Source organism: Gossypium arboreum, chromosome 7 (genome assembly GCF_025698485.1).
Source record: "Gossypium arboreum isolate Shixiya-1 chromosome 7, ASM2569848v2, whole genome shotgun sequence".
NCBI classification, from domain to species: Eukaryota; Viridiplantae; Streptophyta; class Magnoliopsida; order Malvales; family Malvaceae; genus Gossypium; species Gossypium arboreum.
In genome coordinates, this window is record NC_069076.1 from 83,253,452 (window position 1) to 83,276,090 (window position 22,639).

The 22,639-nt window shown below is 35.7% G+C and overlaps 1 protein-coding gene and 1 long non-coding RNA gene across 2 annotated transcripts; both read right to left on the bottom strand.

The window, feature by feature from the left end:
- Window positions 1-10,918: 10,918 nt before the first annotated feature.
- On the bottom strand, window positions 10,919-12,649 carry LOC108488785 (uncharacterized). The gene is made up of 3 exons (XR_001871813.2): window positions 12,524-12,649; window positions 11,945-12,031; window positions 10,919-11,137 (listed from the first exon to the last, which is right to left on the bottom strand). It is a non-coding gene; the product is annotated as an uncharacterized LOC108488785 (long non-coding RNA).
- A 370-nt stretch (window positions 12,650-13,019) lies between these two features.
- LOC108458068 (serine/threonine-protein kinase TOUSLED-like) lies at window positions 13,020-22,436 on the bottom strand. The gene is made up of 16 exons (XM_017757309.2): window positions 21,855-22,436; window positions 21,268-21,357; window positions 20,849-21,055; window positions 20,122-20,172; window positions 19,784-19,891; window positions 19,634-19,678; window positions 18,664-18,776; window positions 17,730-17,796; window positions 17,474-17,540; window positions 15,994-16,091; window positions 15,697-15,876; window positions 15,321-15,531; window positions 14,921-15,185; window positions 14,294-14,348; window positions 13,866-14,027; window positions 13,020-13,437 (listed from the first exon to the last, which is right to left on the bottom strand). The coding sequence occupies exons 1-16, from the start codon at window positions 22,107-22,109 to the stop codon at window positions 13,342-13,344; spliced, it is 2,070 nt and encodes a 689-aa protein (XP_017612798.1). The 5' UTR covers window positions 22,110-22,436; the 3' UTR covers window positions 13,020-13,341.
- Between the last annotated feature and the right edge of the window lie 203 nt (window positions 22,437-22,639).

Consider the following 22,639-nt stretch of genomic DNA (forward strand, 5'->3'; position numbering starts at 1 on the left):
GCATGTATAGGTTAGGCTGATGATAACTATGTCTTGAAATTGTAAATATTTTGGGCATACGAAAATGGCGTATAACTTAAATATCAGTATGTATTTCAGCTCGATCTCTGTTTATGTTTATTGACACTGTGAATGAGATAATTAAATGTTTAGTTCGGTAATACCTCTTAGCCTTAATCCGGCGATCGAATTTGGGTTAAGGGTGTTACATAAGTTTTCGATGATTTTGGTATATTGAATTGGTATGTTTTTTATTATGGAATTGAGTAGTTGAAAAGGTTGATGATAGATGGCATGATATGTGTGTGAATTGGCATGTTTTGGTTGCCTATATATGTATTGAAATGATACCATTTTGATGGCTACGTGTGCATGAGATAAGGGTGGCAAATTGGCTTTGCAAATGGCCTATTTTTTTCCACACGGGCAGATACACGAGCGTGTGTCTCAGCCGTGTGCAACACACGGTCATGTTACACGACCATGTGTCCCCTGGGGTACCTTTTTGAATTAAGGCAATATACCCTACAGTTTTGACACGGCTTAGACACACGGGGGTGTCTACTGGGTGTGTGGCCAGCCGTGTGACCCAAATCAATAACCCCTCCAGTTTTCCCACGGCAATGGCACACGGGCATGTCCTCGGCCTTGTGGTGCAAGTCAGTATGTATGCCCTGTTGTCACACAGCCTATGACATGGGTGTGTCTAGTGGCCTACAGGCACACGACCAGTTCACATGGGCCTGTCACCCTTAAATTAAAGAAAATTTTCTAAGTTTTCCAAAGTTTACAAATTTTATCGATTTAGTCCCGAACCACTTCTAAGCATGTTTTAAGGTCTCATAGAACCTTATAAGGGACAATATGATTGAGATGAATGGATTTTGATTATGATTGCATAAATGTATATGAATGATGTATATTATTCGGTAATGCTTCATAACCCTATTTCGGCGACGAATACGGGTTAGGGGTGTTACATTTATTAGTATCAGAACTACGGTTTAGTCGATTCTAAGACTAACGTAGCGTGTGAGAGTCTAGCAATACATGACATTTATATAAATTGCGATAGTGTGATGATTCCTAACAGTTAAAATGTGTTTTTATTGCACTCGCTCCCGCTCAAGAGGTAGTACAGTCTGATTCTAGACTTGTAACTAGTAGCCAAAGGGGAGAGGCATAGCAAGCCTTCTTCCAGATAACTAGTAGCCAAACTCGAACGAATCCGGCTGCTCAACAACCTCCACCCTCACATGTTCTTCAACAAGTCCCAGTTGTGCCACAAGTGATCGAACCGGTTTGATTGAGTAAGCCATATGTTGATAAGATTCAAAAACACGGGGCTGAGGAGTTTCGGGCTACGGTAGTTGATGATGCTGAGAGAGCTGAGTTTTGGCTCGAAAACACGATCCAGGTATTCGAGGAATTGTCCTGTACTCTAGAAAAATTTATCAAATGTGTGGTATCTTTGCTTAGAGATAATGCATATCATTGGTGGAAAACTTTGACATCGGTGGTTCCTAGAGATCGAGTTACTTGGGAGTTCTTCCAATCTGAGTTTTGAAAGAAGTACATAAGTCAACAATTTCTCGATTAGAAACATAAAGAGTTTTTAGAATTGAAACAATATCGCATGACTGTAACCGAGCATGAGAGGGAATTTGTATGATTGAGAAAGTACACTCGGGAATATGTTTCAACTGAAGAAATAATGTCTGAGCAGTTTATTAATGGGCTGAATGAAGATATTAAACTTCTAGTCAGGATATTAGATTTAAAGAATTTGTTGTGCTAGTTGAATGGGCATACAAAGCTGAAGATTTTAGCCGAGAAAAGAGAAAGGTTGATTCAGACGTAAGAGATTCAAGGAAAAGATAAATGAGTAAATCTTATCATTCATCATCGAAGAAACTTAGAGACTATTTTAACCGATCGACAGCTTCAGTGGGATATCAGAATAGAGATCTCAGAAAGCCATACACTGACCCTAAAGCTCAAGCCACATAAGTATTGAGTGTTGGTAACGTAAAAGATGTTAAACCCGAGTGTCAACAATATGGTAGACGACATTTTGGAGATTGCTAGGTGAAAAATAATAATAGAACTTGTTACAGTTGTGGTTCACGAGATAATTTTATTAGAGATTTTCCTAAGCTAATTGAAAAAGATAAATCACAGAATGTAAAATTGAACAACACAGCTATTCGAGGGAGGCTGCCAAGAAATACGGGAAATACAAGCGATAACCGTGATACAACGTGAGATTCTATAGTGAGATTTGAGGCCAAAGCACCAGCTAGAGCCTACGCTATTCGCGCTCGTGAAGAAGCGTCATCTCCGGACGTCACTGGTACTTTCACTATCTATGATACTAATGTGATTGCATTGATAGATCCAGAATCTACTCACTCATATATATGTATGAATTTAGTATCCAGTAAGACTTTGCCTCTAAAGTCTACTGAATTTGTAACTAGAGTATCGAACCCCTTAGGAAAGTGTGTGTTGGTTGATAAAGTATGCAAGAACTGTCCATCAATGATTCGGGATAATTGTTTTCCGGCTGATCTGATGTTGTTGCCATTTGACGAATTTGATATAATTTTGGGTATGGATTGGCTAACGTTGCATGATGCTGCTGTGAATTACAAACAAAAGCAGATAGATTTGAGATGTCAGAATAATGAGATTATCTAAATTGAGTCAGATGATCTGAATGGCTTGCCAGTAGTAATTTCATCGATATTGTCTCAGAAATATGTGAGAAAGGGTTGCGAAGCTTATTTTGCTTATGTGCTTGATACGAAAGTAACTGAAAAGAATATTGAATCAGTGCCACTTGTGTGTGAATATCGGGATATGTCTCCTGAAGAGTTACCGGGTTTACCACCGATAAGAGAGGTTGAGTTTGGCATTGAGTTAATGTCGGGAACAACGCCGATATCGATAGCTTCGTACAGAATGGCACCGACAGAGTTAAAAGACTTAAAAGCTCAATTGCAAGAATTAACTGATAGAGGATTTGCAAGACTAAGTTTCCTGCCCTGGGGTGCTCCCGTGCTGTTTGTGAAAAAGAAAGATGGCATGATGAGAATGTGTATAGATTACTGACAGTTGAATAAAGTGACGATAGAAAACAAATACCCTCTACAGCGAATTGACGATTTGTATGACCAATTGAAATAGGCTACAATGTTTTCAAAGATAGATTTGAGATCGGACTATTACCAGTTGTAAGTTAGAGACTCTGATGTGCCAAATACTGCATTTAGAATGAGGCATGGTCACTATGAATTTTTGGTTATGCCTTTTGGACTAACGAATGCACCTGCTATCTTTATGGATTTAATGAACTGGATTTTCAGACTGTACCTAGATCGATTTTTTGTTGTATTCATAGATGATATTTTGATATATTCACGAGATGAAACTGAGCATGCCGAGCATTTGAGAATTGTATTATAGACTCTGCGTGATAAGCAGTTATATGTAAAGTTTAGTAAATGTAAATTTTGGTTGCGAGAGGTTGGTTTTCTAGGGCATATTGTTTCAGCATCGAGTATTTGGTTGATCCGAGCAAGATTTCTGCAATAATAGATTGGAAGCCTTCAAGAAATGTTTCTAAGGTCCGCAATTTTCTGGGACTAGTGGGATATTATAGACGGTTTGTAAAAGGCTTTTCGATGATTGCGACTCTATTGACGAGATTGCTTCAGAAAAATGTAAAGTTTGAATGGTCTGAGAAATGTCAGAAAAGTTTTGATCAACTGAAAGTTCTTTTAACTGAAGCTCTAGTGTTAATGCAACCAGAATTGGGTAAAGAATTTATGATTTATAGTGATGCATTGTTGAATGGTCTGGGCGGTGTTTTGATGCAAGAAGGCAAAGTCATAGCTTATGTCTCGAGACAGTTGAAGCCGCATGAAAAGTATTACCCAACATACAATTTAGAGCTAGTAGCCATTATGTTTGCATTGAAGATTTGGTGCCATTATCTGTTCGGTCAAAAATGCCACGTTTATTCAGATCATAAGAGTTTGAAATATCTAATAACTCAAAAAGATTTAAACTTGAGATAGCAGATATGGTTAGAATTACTAAAAGATTACGAGCTAGTAATTGACTACCATCCGGGGAAAGCAAATGTTGTTGCTGATGCATTAAGCCGAAAATCTTTGTTTGCTCTACGTGCAATGAATACTCAGTTGGCTTTATCTGATAATGGCTTGATTGTAGCTGAGTTGAAAGCGAGACCGTTGTTTTTACAACAAATTTGTGAATTTCAGAAAGTTAATAATGAAATGTTAGCAAAACGAGTTCAATGTGTTTCTAACCCTGATTCAGAATTTCAAGTTGATTCCGATGATTGTTTAAGATTCAGAGGCCGAATATGTGTTCCAAAAAATTCAGAGTTAATTCAGATGATTTTGAATGTATAATGACTTGAAACAACATTATTAGTGGCATGGCATGAAACGAGATATTTTAGAGTTTGTTTCTAAATGTTTGATTTTCCATCAAGTTAAAGTTGAGCATCAGGTACCATCTAGTTTATTACAGTCGATTATGATTCCCGAGTGGAAATGGGATAGAGTGACTATGGATTTTGTGTCAGAATTGCCCCTATCTCCGAGAAAAAAAGACGCGATCTGGGTTATAGTTGACAAATTGATAAAATTGGCTCATTTCATTTCGGTGCGAACATACTATTCACTTGAAAAGTTAGCTGAGTTGTATATCTCTGAGATTGTGAGATTACACGGAGTACCTATTTCTATTACTTTGGATAGAGATCCGAGGTTCACATCGAGGTTTTGAAAGAAACTGCAAGAGGCATTAGGTACAAAGCTACATTTCAGCACCTCTTTTCACCTGCAAATGAATGGTCAATCCGAGCGAGTTATTCAGATACTCGAGGATATGTTGAGGTGTTTCATTCTTGAGTTTGAAAGTACGTGGGAAAAGTATTTGCCGTTGATTGAATTTGCGTATAACAACAGTTTTAAATCGAGTATTAAAATGGCACTGTATGAAGCTCTATACAGACGTAAATGTAGAACACCATTGTATTAGACTGAGATAAGTGAGAATAAGATTCACGAGATTGATTTGATTTGAGAGGCTGAAGAAAAAGTGAAAGCAATTCGTGATAGTCTGAAAGCAGCGTCAAATCTATAGAAATCTTATGCAGACTTGAAACGGAAAGATATTGAGTTTCAGATCGGGGATAGAGTGTTTTTGAAAGTATCTCCGTGGAAGAAAATACTTCAATTTGGTCGTAAAGGTAAATTGAGTCCGAGACTCATCGGGCCATATGAGATTATCTAGCAAGTTGGATCGGTTGCTTATCAGCTAGCATTGCCTTCTGAGTTAGAAAAGATTCATAATGTATTTCATGTATCGATGCTCCAACGATACCGATCCGATCCATCGCATATCATTTCTCCGACAGAAGTTGAAATTCAGTCAGATTTGTCGTATAGTGGAGAACTGATCCGAATTCTAGCTCGTGAGATCAAAGAGCTGAAAAATAAGAAAATTGCATTAGTGAAAGTATTGTGGCATCGACACGGGGTTAACGAAGCTAAATGGGAACCCGAGGATGCTATGAGAAACAATATCCAAATCTATTCACTAGTAAGATTTTCGAGGATGAAAATCCTTTAGGGGGGAGAGTTGTAATAGTCCGGTTTTAGCTAAGTCAGAATAGTGGTTTTGAGACCACAAATCGAGGTTGTAAAATTATTTTAATATTATTTTTAGTGTTTATAGCATGAGAACATATATGTGTAAGAATTTCGTGAGCTAATTTTATCGTTTAATAGCTTAATTTGAGAAAAGGACTTCATCGCGTAAAATACAAAAGTAGCATGCTATAAGTTAAAAGTGCTTAATTGTTATGGCTTATTAAATGAAAGGTCCTTATGTTATAATTAGACCATTGATAGTGGATATGGACATTAATAGCCTTATATTTAATGATTAAATGTTTTAATAACCAAGGGTAAAATGGTAAAATATGTATTAAGTTACAATAAATAAAAGAAAAACAATTTTAAAGCCTAAATTATCATCCTCTTCCACCGAAAATCAAAAGAAAATAAAAGATGGAAGCTCATCTAGGGTTCAACATTTGTGTGGCTTAATTGAGGTATGTTTTAAGCTCAATTTTTGATGATTTCTACGTTTTTGTGATTGTTGCTTCGTGTTCTAGCTAGCCCATATCTCAATTTTTAAAAGTGTTGATGATTTTGAAAGTTACCATTGATGAATTCATGTGTTTTTGGATGTTTGATGATGAATTATGAAAGCTTAGTGATAGATATCTCAGTTTTGTAAAGTGATTTTTGATGAAAATGTCAATTACGGATTAAATTAAGAAAATGTGAAATGTTGTGGTTAAAAGTGTGAAATAAATGAAAATATGGGCTGTTATGAAGCTATAGAGAATTTGGCTAAGCATAAGTCTTATTGAATTTTGTGAATTTGGTGTATTTATGAAATAAGAACTAAATTGTATCGCCCCAAAAATTTGATAAATTGTTTCTGTAAATAATACACAACTGTGTATCTGCTTCAGTGGTTAAATGTCCTGGGTGTGTGTGAGAGGTCCCAAGTTCAAGCCTTAGCTTTGGGTAAATTTTTGGTATTTTTTTGAATAAAGCTTTAATAGGTTCAGTAGGCTCTTAAGTAAAAGTTGGTTAAATGTGTCAGAATGGGCCTGCTAGTCTGGTGGTTAAGTGGAGTGTTGGTTGCTAAAGGTCTTGTGTTCGAGTCTAGACAGAAGTTTTATTTTTATTATTCTTGCCATGTAGGAGTTTGAAGTATAGTCAAATGCTGAGTATTTGAGTTGTGTGGGGAGAGTAGTGGACGGTTTTTAATAGGAAAATAAGGGATTGGGGGAGGTGGTTACAGAATTTCTGATTACTCTGCGCTTTTTGGCAATTTTCAGCTAATCATCTTCTCTTTTCCTCTCTTTTTTACCGACTTTCCTTGAGATTTTTCTCTCTTTCTTGTGTGCCAAAATTCATCTTCTTTCTACTCTTTGGTTCCTCGTCCAATCGTTTTTCTATCGTGCAGCAATTGTTTCCCTTGAGCCGGTAAGTGGTTCTTCTTGAGTTCTAGCGTTATTTTTTATTAAGCGATTAACGGAGGAATCGTTTCACTCACGTTTAGGTACTGCTCAAAAGCCTTAATCGGGTTCTTGTGTTACAGAAACGTTGCTCCTTACTCTAGGGTAAGTTTGGTCGCTTATTGAATGAGTACTCCATTTTAGGTTTGATTTGATTCGATTGTTTAAGAGATAAAATGAGGAAAACATTGTTTAATTATAGGTTTTGGTGAACTCGGGATTGCGTAAACAGCAGATATGAACCAGGTGTGTACCTGAAAACACAGAAAACAAGAATCAGCGAAAGTTAAAAAATGATTCTGTCGATGCCACACGGGCGTGTGGTCGCCCGTGTGGTAGGTCGTGTGGTAGTATACAAGCGTGTGATCGACGAGCCAGGCCGTACGCACAAGACATGGGTGCTTGACATGGCCGTGTGATGGCCGATGAGGCCGTGTGCGAGACACAGGCTCAACCAATTAGGTCATATGGGCCACATGGGCGTGTGGGATTTTTGGGTCAGGCCATGTGATCCACAAGGCCAAGGCTAATTTTGGCCGTGTGGGCCACACGGGCAGATTACATGGGCGTGTGAGCCCATTTTTTTGGAAAACTCTGTAAGGTTGCACAGGTTGCCCAAGTCAATTGTGACCTGTCATAGGATTGGTAAGCATTACTTAGACCCCTGATTTCATTATCTGATTATATGATGTAAGATTTAAGCATGTAATACTTAGCATGTAAATCTAACCTATTTGAGTAATCTGATAGACTGTATTTTAGCATGCCATTTATGCATGTTGCATTGCATCGGGGTTGGGTTGATGTTATATTGGAGGAAGTATTCTGAAAGGCTTTTAAGCTTGATATCTGGCAGCTCAGCTGCGATTAACTGATTATGTGTCGTACTTTGGTACAACTTGGTGTGTAGGGATGGGTAGGTTGATTTTATCCCCACATAGTGTGTAGGGTTGGATGGAGATGGTGTGTAGAGGCTCGTGGGTAGGACTTTGATGATCTGTTCTGCATCTGTATCTGAATGGGCTAAGGGCCAGATTGGTTCTGTAATGGGCTCTGGCCCCAGACTGTATTCTGATGTATGTTTGAATGTATGTTTTATCTTTGGGGATTACACACTGAATTTGCGAAAACTCACCCTTTTCTGTTTTATATGTTCAGGTAATCCCCAGTGTAGACAGATCAGAGCAGCGGAGGACTCAACGGTGGCCACACGGTTTTCCACTTGGACTATTTTCTATTTACTTATGATTTAATTTATATTTGGGGAAAATTTGATGTAATTAAGGCATTTACGGATTTTTGCTTCATTTGGGATTTTGCAATGTTTTTACGATTTTTACTGCTACTAGTAGGAAAACTCGGGATTTTAAAAGAATCGAATGTTTTACGAAACCACCACGCATACGAAATGATTTTAAAAACTTCTACAAAGTTTAATGTTTTGAAAATGGTTAATGATTGAAAAAAATGACACGTTTTAGAAGATAGCATAAGATAATGAAAAGAGGTACCTACGTAGATATGGTCTTAACGTCAATGCGATTTCTAAAGCACTATCATGTGACATCGCTAGATTCGGCAATAACGTCTAGGCTGGGTTTGGCGTGTGACATAAATTGTAAGAAATGTGAAAGTTTAGGGCCAAAGTGTAAATTGGCTTAAATATGTGTTTATAGATGAAATTGAAAGATTATGTGATTAAATGAGTTGAATTTGTTATAATATAGATCAAGAAAAGAGGAACTCGGACTTAGATCGAGGCAAGAACAAAGTACTCGATTAATCGACTAGTTTCATCATTTTTATGTCCAAGGTAAGTTCGTACATGATAAACATTGTTACAATTATGTTTTTAATACTTTAATATTGCATAAATTATATATATGAGACGATGATTGTGTACGACGATGAATCGATTATGTTTGGCATTTAGTGTGCATATCGAGATAACTTCGGCTATATAAAGCACTTAGTGTCTGAATCGGAATAGCTTCGGCTATATATGGAACTTAGTGCGTGAATCGGAATAGCTTCGGCTATATATGGCACTTAGTGTGCGAGACTGAGATAGCTTCGGCTATGAAAGGCATTTAGTGTGTGAGATTATAATAGCTTCAACTATGCTTTGGCACTTAGTGTATGAGATATCGAGTATTCGAAATTATCATGAAAAGGCATGAGTTCGATATGAATTTGTACATGTATGTACATATAAAGCATGAAGTTCAAATAGAAGAAGTTATGAACTTGTTCATAAACATTTGAGTGAGTATGAGGAAAGTCTGTTGGTCACCATGATGTAGATATTAATTAGTACGAATTGATGATTTGTATATTATGAACTGTTAAGTATATTTAGTATAAACTTACTAAGCTATGAAGCTTACTGTGTGTTTTTTGTTTATGTTTTATAGAGAATCAAAGCTAACTTAGACTCGGGGATCGTCGAGAAGCGTCATCACATTATCGATCATTTTGTTGGTACTTTTGAAGCTTTGTATATATGGTATATGGCATGTATAGGCTAGTTTCATCTTAGTATATTTGATTTATGATTTTAGCCATGAGATTTAGCTTGTAAACGTTGGTGTGTATGGCCATTTAAGTTGCCTTCAATTATGTGTTTGATAAATGTTATATGTGATGTATATAATGCTTTATGTGTTGGCTTGTTTGAAATGGTTATATGGTTGCTCTTTTGGATAGTTATAATTTAAGTTTTTGATGATTTTGGTACATTGAATTGGTATGTTTTTTATTATGGAATTGAGTAGTTGAAATGGTTGATGATAGATGGCATGATATGTGTGTGAATTGGCATGTTTTGGTTGCCTATATATGTATTGAAATGATACCATTTTGATGGCTACGTGTGCATGAGATAAGGGTGGCAAATTGGTTTGCAAATGGCCTATTTTTGTCCACACAAGCAGAGACACAGGCGTATGTCTCAGCCATGTGCGACACACGGTCATGTTACACAATCGTGTGTCCCCTGGGGTGCCCTTTCTAATTAAGGCAGTATACCCTACAGTTTTGACACGGCCTAGACACACGGGCGTGTCTACTGGCCGTGTAACCCAAGTCAGTAACCCCTCCAGTTTTCCCACGGCCATTACACACGTACGTGTCCTCGGTCTTGTGGTACAAGTCAGTATGTATGCCCTATTTTCACACGGCCTGTGACATGGGCATGTCTGATCTCACACAGCCTGTTCACACAAGTGTGTGACCCTTAAATCAAAGAAAATTTTCTAAGTTTCCCAAAGTTTGCAAATGTTATCGGTTTAGTCCCGAACCACTTCTAAGCATGTTTTAAGGTCTCGTAAAACCTTATAAGGGACAATGTGATTGAGATGAATGGATTTTGATTATGATTGCATAAATGTTTATGAATGATGTGTATTTTCGGGAATACTCCGTAACCCTATTCTGGCGACGGATATGGGTTAGGGGTGTTAGATCTAACCTATCTTATAGCATACATAGATTGTACAAAACATGCTTAATTACATTAAATCATTTAGAAACATAACTTATCAACCTAGATAAATAGCTATGCTAGCATGAAATCTTTACGTTAAAAATAAATTACTTAGCATACCAAATTTTGTATTTCATGCATTCCAAGAGCAATAATGGTTTATTACATACCAATTGATCTTTTTAAACTTTTCTAATCCTACAGTACACCATTCTAACCTTCATATCAAATATTCAACCATTCTCATGCATTTTAACCACATAAGCATAAACATCACATAGCATGCATTCCAAACATCATTTTCAATAATCCAAATAATAACAAACTAGTTATAAATTCCTTAAACAGTCCATTAAATTCCTTTTACAACCATCAACAAATATAAAGTTTAAACCCGTTACAAAATAGTCTCACATTGCCATTTTTATGCTAGTTGAAAAATCAATTCACATACTCGAATGGAATGCCTTAGATGGATCACTTGCTTGCACACTTCCCATCCTTAAGAAGCTACCTCTCTACAAAAAATGTTCATAAAAGGATTATGAGCTTAACTAAGCTCAGCGAGTGTTCAAAGATGCCAAAAACAAGCCAGAATATCAAGGTTAATTATAAGCATACTATCACATTATTACATGGCATAGCACAAGCATCATCCCTAGTATCTTTTATTGGTATATTGGCATTTAGCGTCCATGAAACATGTATAAAACATAAAGCATCAAATACACGGATCCCTAAACACAACCAAAGACTCAAAGAGTCTCATAGTGAACACACTCCAAATACACCAAACATATCTTGGTGAATGGAGCTATGCTCGACATTCCTTTATCCCTCCAACATATCTTGGGGCCTCATCATCCAAAAATAAACAAATAATGGTGAGTACTCACAACCCTATGGCATGCCAACTATATCCAATGGTTTCAAGAGATTACAATGCCAGCAAATCCATTTTAAACACATACACTTATTGTTTTATGCACACTTTCACATATCATTTAACTCATGTTCATATCACATAATGAAATCTCAGATAATGCACTTACAAGTGTTTCTTTATTGCTCAAAGAGCCATAGTATAAAAATATCATATAATGTGCATACATACCAGCAAGTTCATAACATATTTATTCATAAGACACATAGCATTTTCAAGTCAACTCACATAGCATATTGTATCACTTAAGCATGATTTGTATATCAATAATAGATATAATAGAGATACTTACGCTAGAAATTTAGGATAGGTGTTTAGGCTAACCTAATCCCCTTAATAATGCATCGAATTGTGCCTAGAAGTAACAATTTCGATCACTCACCAGATTACTTTCGGTCGAACATTGAAGGCTAGGTAAGCTTCTCTTTGCCCTTTGCCTTGCTCGTAGAAGCTCCTGATTGATCCGGTGCTTCGCATACAAATTAAACACATTACACACTCATTAATTACTACCTTAATCCAATTCAAACCAAAGCAAAATCACCTATCTACAATCTCTTTTTTTCAATACCAAAGTCTAACTAGTTTTGCCAAAATAAGAATTTACTTGTCAAATCCTCGTTTCTAAACCTCAAATATGTTTATCAACATCCTAATTATCATATAATTATAGATCTAAACCATTAATTTCATCTAATTAATCGAATTTTACTTTTTAAAAAATTCAAGCTCTCATGAATATTTAAAATATCCATTAAATTGAGTTGAAATACCTTCTAATTAGTTCAAAATAAGTTAGAAATCAATCAAAAACAACAGGTTAACTCATTAATTAAAGATTCACCATTTTTAATGAAGATTCAGTTTAAAAACTCATCTTACGAAATCTCAACATATTCTATTAAATTTTAAATGAAAGAAACAACAACCTTAATTTGATCATAATAAGTCAAAATGTTACCTCAATTTGAAGAATTTTGTGATTTTGGGTGAGTTGATTTCGAGAGAAAATCTCATATTTAGATAAGGGGAAAGTTTTGAAGGAGGGATCAAATGAGAGGGAAGGGGAAGTTGGGTGTTTAAATAGGCAAGTGGCTTTTAAAAATTTGAGCTATTACCCTTTTTGCCCCTCCTAGTTCCTTTCCTTTTCCAAATAGGTCTTTATTTAAAATTAAAGCTTATTTCCTTAATTATTTTCAAATTCAGTTTCGCTTTTAAAATCTACTTTAATTTAACTAATTACCAAGCTCCTAATTTTAATTTCCTCACCTAAATTTTTAATTCCATTTATTATTTTAATATTTTATTTAATTATTACTAGCTACTATCCTAATTCCAGTATCCAACTCAAACCCTCTACTACTAACCCGATTCTACTAATCTAATTTTTGGATGTTACAAAAAAAAGTGTAGACGAGAAAAAATCAAGCCATGACCCAACTCGACTGCGAGACAAGTTTAATTGAACCTTTTTTTGTATAAAAGTCTCCCAACCAAACCTTACAGAGGAAGGAAAGATTTGCAAATGCTGTTATCTACTACACATTCTTTTAGCAAGAGAAATGAAATGGTCATATGCACAACATACATAAAACAGAGATTGAATTGAACTTAAACCAAAAAGGACAAACAAAAACACTAATTTTGCCAGCTCAAAACAAGCAGGGTAACCTTTACAACCTATACAAAATTCCTTGTGGATGTTTCAAAAGAAATTCACACATTCTCTATCTCCCCCTGCTATTTTTGGGCCCGTTAGCTGCGACTGTGCTACATTTTTTACTTCTTTGAATATGTAAGATATGGATCCTGTGCTATTGTCAAAACATCCGGCCTTTCAGCTTGGTTATATGTTAAACATCGGCGAATCAAATCCTGCACATTTGAAAATAAGATTATGTCATCATTAATCAACCAAAAGTTCTCCCCATATGATGGCATTTCATGATTGCCAAAGTTAGAAACTGCAGAAGTACAATACCGAACCCAGAAAATCTGCAGCATATAGATATAAACAGATAGCAAATGCCTTTACTGTGCATGCATCAATAAAACTTCTGTGCTTCTTAAGACGGGAAATGAGAATAACTAAACTTTGCAGCTATTAAATCAACATTAAGAGGCGGTATTTCTACAATAAACAAATGAGCATCGAGTCAAAGTCGAACTGCCATATGAAAATAATAATGTGTAATTTCAAAATAATAATAAGTGATTCTGCTTTTGTTTCTTAGGTCCATAAGTTGATTCATCGATCAAGACAAAATATGTAGCAGCAACTACCTAAGATGGTCAGAACTAACCTTTGCCTCATTGGAGACAGAGGGTCTTGAAGGGAATTCAACCTTGCGTGCTTTGATAATTGTGTCCTCACGCAATATTCGTTCTTGAGTTTGGTCATGCCCAAAGGGTCGCCTACCAAAAAGCATTTGGTAAAATAGAACACCAGCAGACCAAACATCCACCTGTCCGAAAAGGAATATAACATAAAAGAAGCTGAAGACTCGTACAAAATCATATGCAATCATGGTGCACAGGGTCACGTACTTGGAAACTAGAATAAAGATTTGTAAGGGCACAAAAAATTAAAGTCCATATGGTAATGAAACCATTGACTTATTAATTATCCAAAAAAGAAACCGCCAACTTATCATGTTCCGTATGCATGCCCTCACCCTCACTTGGCAACAAAAACAGAGAGAAGGAAAATATTGGAGGCAGAGTCACTGACCTTCGATGAAATCAGAGGTATCTTGCTGAGCTCAAAGCATTCTGGGGGCAAATACCTGAAATTAGAAAACAAAAATCAACACACAGTCACTTGTGAAAAGAAATAGAGAAGATGACCGTGCAATATAAAACACGCATAAATCAAGCAGAAGAGATCATGTCCAAATATAGGAAGTTAGATTTCACCAAATAATTCAAAAGCAATAAAGAAAAGGGGGCAAATGGATAAAAAAGCCTTCCTACGATTCCACCTTTATGGAAAGAGAGCCTTTATGACAGCCATTGAACATAAATGAAATGCAAATAGCACTAAGGATCAGAACCACAGAAAAGGAGATTTTTATTTCCAATAATTTACCCTCATAAATAAATTTACAAAATTTGTTCTCATGACATCAGCCCTCTTGTTTCTGAGAATATTTCAAAATCATCTAATCATTTCTACATCATCAAATTCAATAACATACAGCACAAAGAACCTAAGAGTTTTCTTTACTCAAGTCCTCTTAAGGCCAGAAAATTATTATAAGATATGAGGAAATTGCAGAAAAAATGAGGAGAGAAAGCAGAAGGCTTAGACATTTCAAATTCAAGGTTCGAAGGAAGAGCATCAAACTGCATTACTCACCAGTATGTTCCAGCTCCCTGGGATGTAAGTTCCATACCCTGGGATCCAACATCATCCTCTACTATTTTGCTAAGACCAAAATCAGTCACTTTTGCTACACCTAACTCGTCAAAGAGAACATTCCCAGGCTTCAGGTCATAATGGATAATCTTCTGTGCTCTTTTATTCAAGTATACAAGGCCTTGAAATATTTGAACTATGATAATCCTAGCTTCTTTCTCAAGTAATACCAGTGTTGCCTTCAAAACAGCGTCGAGATCTTTGCCTGAAACAAATAAAAGAAACAAAATACAAAAGGAAATTAAAGGTAACCATTGCAAGGCAGATTTATAAACCACCATTCTCTACTGAATAAAAAATATAATACTGCCAAACAAACCAAGTGGTTGGGAGAGTTTACCGCTGCAGTACTCCAAGACAGTGCAGAAAGTATTATGGTCAATCTCAAAAATGTCCCAAAGCCGAACTATGTGACGGTGAACCAATGTCTTGTGAATGTTGTACTCTCGAATTGCATGCCGTATGTAACTTTGCTTCTTATCCTCACTCCACTGAGCATTCAGACCATGCAGCTTACATGCAACATATCTATGCTCTACCAAGTCATAAGCCTGCCGGAAATTTCTTACTTCAAATCACTGCAAAATGATATATTTTCACAATTGCCAACTCTGGCAAAGGAATTCTAGACTTTTGACATAGCAAATAGGCCTTGGCCAAACATGCTTAGAAAAACATTTGAATCTCAAAAGATAAAAGCTTGCTAAAGTTCTGACCTTATAAACCTCACTGAATCCTCCTTTGCCAAGAAGGTTTAAAAGGGCATATCGATTATTTAGTATTTGAAAATTGTTAAAACGGGAACCATCCTCATCTCTAATGCGCTTCATTTCACGTATAAGCCTTCCCTTATCTAGTTCATAGCGATCTCTTTCACGGAGAATACTTTCCTCCTCCTATATAACATTCGTAACTCAATAATAAATGTGCAAGGGAAAAAATCAACAAAACCGCTGTGCCCTTTAATAATATCAAATAGAATAAGAAACAATTATGTGCGAAGCTAAACTTACACGTTTAATACTTGCTAGCCGTGATTTGTGTATCTCATCCTGGAAGAGGATATCTTCTTCTTGTACAACTGATTCCGCATCGGTTGCATCACCCTTGTCTTAAAGTAAGAGAAAGTTGATCTTTCAGTTATCAACTCTTTCATATTTGTTTGTCTGTTGAGTCATGTTGGATGTGTGTGTGCACCCATTCATGTTCCATATGAATGACTTTTTATTTGTGAGTGTATGCAGCAATATATCAGGTGCACATAAACTAAGTAAAACTTCCAAGTTAGGTACATGTACAAGTCGGTTGTACCCAATGGCTGTTTAATGAGTCAAATGTGTGGTCAAAATCTCTTTTATGCGCACCTGTGCAAGGCATAGCTAAAACTAGACCACAGGTTAGCACATGCTTCTTTAATTTGGTATCTTGAAATAGCACATTCACACATATTGAACCTTCGGCCTTAACATGCAGTAAAGAGTCTTTATAGTGCATGGCATCTGTTTTGTAATATGACAGCTCACCAAAAGCTTTATTCCCCTTCTTTGGCACTGACTCGTAAGAAATTAGTAAAACAGCAGGTTGCTGCAAAGAGCACAACTTTAACATATTTTCCTTTCCTTATCTTTTATAATAGCTATTTAATCATTTATACAAGACATTGAAACTATTTTAGGTGCACGTAATTCAAACTTATTTTTAAAGACAATTTATAACTATATCTATTGTCAATATTAACTTCATATTTTATGAGTGACTCTCAAAATTTTTAAGCCTATTAGCTTGAGGCTTGTTTCTCGCCTCACGGGCAACGAATAAAAACATTTCTATTTATTAATTATATTTCATAGTTTACCATCATGAAATTAACAGTTGATTTTATGCTCTTTATTTTAGAACCCATACAGTTTTATCAAGCATATTAATAATTAAGTATTTTAAACCTATCATTTATATATTTTATGTCAAATTTTCATATTATCTTTATTTAAAAAGAATATGTCATGTTATATTATTTTATTTTCTCATTTTTATTTTTCTCTTTCTTTGCTTTTTTTTTCTTCCCTTAGCTCTTGATGGCAGAATTACTTGACTTTTTTAAGACAGGTCACACAAAAAATTACAGTTCAACAAGAACAAGGACCAAAAGGCAAGTTGATGCCACATTAATTGCTTGGTTAGAAAATGAAATCCAGTTCGAAAGCCAAAGGCCTAAGGTCATGGATCCTCCGGCAACAAAGAGGCCTTTATGGTCCTAAAAAAGAGGCACAGGATGCTGCCAACATGCAACGAAAAAACCAGCTTCAGCCTAGTAGTTGGTTTTGTGACTGGAAAACACGTCAACTAACCTCCTTAAATTTTCCTGTCTATAATCCCATAACATTTGGAACATATCAACTGATGCCTATATCTATTTCTGTATAGTATCAGCACTTCAATTAATACGGACGCTAAGAATTCTTAAACTCTGTAATTGCAGAAATTAAGCCTTACCAGATTGTCGCTTCTTCAATTGTTTCCTCTGCCGCTCAACAGCCTCCTTAGCTTCCAACAATTGTCTCTAAAGAAAAGAAAATGAAATCAAAATATTAAAAAAAAAAAAAAGAATCACGCCAGCATATTAAAAAACAGAGAATCCTCAGGCCTAAATAATTATATCAATTAACTTTTCCTTTCAAGGCTAATTATCTACATATATATATATATATATATATATATAGAGAGAGAGAGAGAGAGAGAAAGAACATACAAGATGAGCATTTAGATCTTTCAGTGCTTGCCCATCCTCCCACGTCTCAGATATTAGTGTTCCAGCTCTAAAGGCAAAAGAACACAAGGGCAACTCATAAATAAAGCGATAATGAGTAGTAATACTAACATCGTAGTTCACAATGAGGCCCATGATACAACAAGACAGAAAAATATTAAGCACTTGGATACTTAAACCATATAACTTCAGCAGTGTGTAGAGGGAATTAAACAATTACGATGCTACATTTGTATAATTCATTAATGCACATTCCTGCTCCCACTTTTAAGTATAATGTCAGGATCGCATGCTTTGCAATCCCTTAGAATCGTGGACAACATGGTGGCCTGTTATTATTAATAGTAAAGACTGCCTTCAATTTATAATGTGCAGCAGCCTGTTCATACTAGTAAAACTCCCTGTGAGGAATCAAACCATCCATGAATTATTTTAGCACCATAGGATGTGATATTCATAATAAGTTGCATGGTAACATTCTTAAATAACATGTATGGACTTTGTGAGTCCATCACTATCTACATTCCTACACCAAACATACTTGACATGGTTCCCATTCGTTTGCATCCGATAATGCAATCAAAGATATCATCAATTTTTTTTCGTTTTGCTTTTCTCTTGCTTTGACCAAAAACTATACCAAGCATGAAGAGTCCTTAGCAAGCACATTATCAAAGATAATTCTTTTAAAAACTCAATTACACCCACATTGCCAAATCTCAAGGATTTTGTGGCATACAACCATTGTCATGCTTTGGCTTTTATGAAACACATTTAGATACTTAAAGTAGTGTGATCAACATTCTTCATAAATTTTTTCTTCAATTCACTTTCTCCCACTTGGACTGAGCACCATTTCAAGTATGTTGAATCTGTTCCAAGCACATTAACCAAATCTGAAAAGCTCTTTGTATACCTGATTACACCGACATTCCCAAGTCTCAAGGAATCCTGCCGCACCTTCATCCTAGCTTCCCGTCGCTCGGCTTTTGAAACAGCTATCAACAGATCAGAGATCATTTTTTGCATCTGAATCACAGTCAGATAAGAGGCCCAGAATTAAAATTGATACCATATATATCAACCATACTTAACAAATACTTCTCTTTTCTAGTTATTTTCCTTTTACATGTTAGGTATTAGAGAATATATTAATAGTTTGATTTTCTGTCTTGTGAAACAAACAACATTTTAGAAGTTCAGTTATGCGCATAAATTAATACTTCACAAGAGTATTACAGAAACAGGCTTGTGAAGAGGCATAGGTGTTCGGGAATATTAAGCAAACTTCATATATCAGAGTGAAGTAAAGAGCAAGCCCCTAATTATAGCTAATAAGAATCCAGGTGCCTCAGATTCCAATACTGCAAGCTCCCATCAGAATCATAGGTAGGAAAGTGATTACTTTTTTCTGACATCGCCCTAAAAAATAAATTCCACGCATCAAGATGTTTCTAACCCAGGACATCTGCTGCTAGAACTTCAGTTCACAATGCTGTTCAAGAACTTGCAGCAGCAATATTCCAATCAAAGACAAAAAATTGAAGACAGGTAAAAACCTTGCACAATCTAATATTCGAACAAAGATATCTTAAATTTTATTTTTTTTACAACGGATGAACATAAGAAATCCATTTGCTTCTGAGCATAAAGAAAATAGTTTCTGGATCCCGTCCCAGATTTAGTTAATGACAGGAACAGAGAATATATGGTATTTCACATTTTAATCATTTTAATCCACCCACTAGGGAAGGAAAAACACACCAAGAAAAGAATGTTTATTTAAGATGCAGACAGTACATAAGGCCATGTATTTGTTTATCGAATGAAGTTAAAACTTAGAACTTGCAGCATACTGAGAATAATCAATAAAGCATAATAAACACCTTTGGCTTCATTTTCTGGTCATAATCTTTAATATCTTTCAATTCCTGCCAAAGCACAACAAGAACTAAAAGGTCAGTAGTAAATACATAAAGAACCATACCCTGCAGATCAGGGGAGGGGACCCTCATATAGAAGAAATACTAGATAACCTTTTCTAGTAGCCGACAATGATTTTGATAATCAGAAGCTTCTTGACGACATTTCTGAAGGTCCTCCTCTAGTGCTGCAACTTTGGAATGTAGAGATGCCACCTCTTCCTAAGTTAAGTTACCAAACAAAAGGATTAGAAAGTTAGTTAAAAATCTGCTGCACACTAAGGAAAATCACTAAAATATATTTTAGAAAGGAAAAAAAATAGTTGCAAAAGCAAACCTTAGTTCTTTCTAATCCACATTTTCTGGACTAAAAAGAAGTAAAATGTATTGCCAAAAAGTGAAGAAGATAATCAATTTGTTAAATTGAAGATAAACTTTACCAAAACACATACCTCAAGTGAAGTGCGGTCATAAGTCTGGAACTGCTCTTTAAGCCTATTATCCTGCAGGATGATATAAATATCCAAAGGCCTGTTATTTATATTATTCAACTTATAAAGTTAGTCGGGTATCTAATTACGTAATTTTGCAAAATAACCCTACATGCCATAAAGGAGGAGAATAAATTTTTTCTTGAATAAATTTTTTCTTTATTTTTCCAAGCTAACAGTTATTGTTTCAAAATTTAAGAAAGGTTTTCATTCTGAATAAACCAGTTAAATGTGGAAGGACAGATGACAGACACTTGGGCACCAGCATCCCATAAGTTTAAGCTCCATTTTAAGGTATATACATTTTCTCCTATTAAAAAGAAACTCATTTTTTTTTACTTTCCTTTCCCTTAATCAGCATACGATGAGAATATAAAGGGCCAGTGGACAATAATCTTAAATACTGAAACAGAAGAAAATTTGAGTCATGTCCTTGAGATCTAAATTTCATTTTTAACATTTTTTAACTTTAATTTTGACATCTAAATGGTCCAAGCTTAGCCCAATCTTTGCTGCCACTTGAGAAAAGGAAGTACAATAACACTCTTCTTTATTTTCTTCTTTTTTTTTTTTTTTTTTTGGGGGCACAAAGGCCACTAGAGAAATCAAAAAGAGCATTTTTGTCATTTCTGACTTTCAATTATAATTAAGAAGCCAACAAAAACTCAATATCCTTTGGCGAAAGCACCTTATGATATGAGTTATCAAGTTGACTATTTGAGGCCGTTACTATTGACATAGAGGTTTGTTGTCGTGTCTGATCAGTAGACCTAGACCCACGGCCTCTGTTTGAAACAGAATGGCCCCTTCCACGGCCTTGTTTTCTCCTATTCCCGTCAGAACTTGCTTTGACATCCACAGCTTCCACAATCTTTTGCCTCCCTTCAGAAATTGCCTGATTCATTTATCATACAAAGGTAAATTTATGCAACCCATTTTTCTAGAGGCAAAAAAGGAAAACTTAACAGTGCTCAGAGTCATAGAGACGGTGAAGTTATCCAACAAATTGCTTCACCAAAACAGTCATTGAATTACCTTAAGGAGCTCAAGAGCAAAGCAATTATTTCCTAACCTCCAAAAAGATTAGATCATGAACCAGATACCTACCTCAGCATGTTTAAGAACTAGCAAATTATCATCTCCTTGCACCTTCTGCCGCTTTTGAGTATTGGCCAGTATTAAAAACTCTCCTCCATTCTATCATCGCAAGAAATGTAAAAAGAATTAATTAATCCAGTTTTAAAGCTTGGAAGACATCAATGAAATCTACAACACTTGAGACAGTGGAATGGAGATCTTATTATTCAAATAATATGCATAGATAGTGAAACCGGACAACTATATTAGGGCTATGGTTATTCTTTTGATCAAATGGTTTAAAATTTTGGCCACAGGTAACAGCTTCAAGTGCGAATGGAATAATGGCTTGAACATTTATCCATTTCAATTATCCACCAATCCTTTAGCATATAAAAATTCGCAATGAAAGTAAGCTAATGCCAAAATGCCATGCTGAACCACTACTTCTCATATCAATAAAGAACAACATGAAAAAATGCAACGCAATTGTTCCACCTAAATGAAGTGTTGCTAGGAAGTAATAGCCAAAACTTACAGGCATTTTTTACCATTCCGCATTTGCAAAACAAAAGGAAGCAATGGTGATTGCTGAAAGCATCGTAAGGGCTTGTTACCTCATCATCAGAATCACTAGAACTAGAAGCCTCAGGCAAGTCCTCAGCGGAAACAAATTTCGAAGCCGATGATAGCGAAGACCAAGGCGGCTGTTGCTGTTGCTGTTGCTGTTGTTGTTGCGGTTGCTGAGCAGCAGATGCAGAAGAGGCCTTGCCTACCAAGCGAGCTTCGAGCTTTGCAATCTTGGTGGGCAAAGAATGGTCTGATTGGTTTGACGAATTCGAAGAGAAATGTAGCAACATATCGTCCGACATTGGGGACCAAACCCGATCAGAGAAACTAAAACGACTGGTCAGACCATGAAGGAACCCAAAAACAAAAGGACAAAAGTGGACAATTCTTCTTCCTCTTGAAGAATTCCAGGGGTTTTAAATTTTTAGTAAAGACACGGAAGAATCAAGGAAGAGGGGAGAAGGAAGCTTTGACAGATTTTTCTTGTCTCTGGTCTTTGAAGTTTTGAATTTTGACGAGGCTTTCTTCAACGGTGGGGTTTGATGCTTTGATTTCATTTGGGTTAGGGTCGAGATTTGGCTGAAAATGTGAGGAAATAATTTGTATACAATCTATTATTTAGTTATTTTGAGGTTAAAGTTTTTGGGAATAAATTAGTATGTCTTGAAAATTATTTTTATCAATTATTGTTTCAATTTTAATGAAAATATTTTATTTATGTAATTATAAAACCTTAAAATATTAATTTTATTAAACAGTAAATGATATTATTTATATTGTAAATGTTAACTCTATTTTAATTTGGTATTATTTAATTTTTATAGCATAAAAA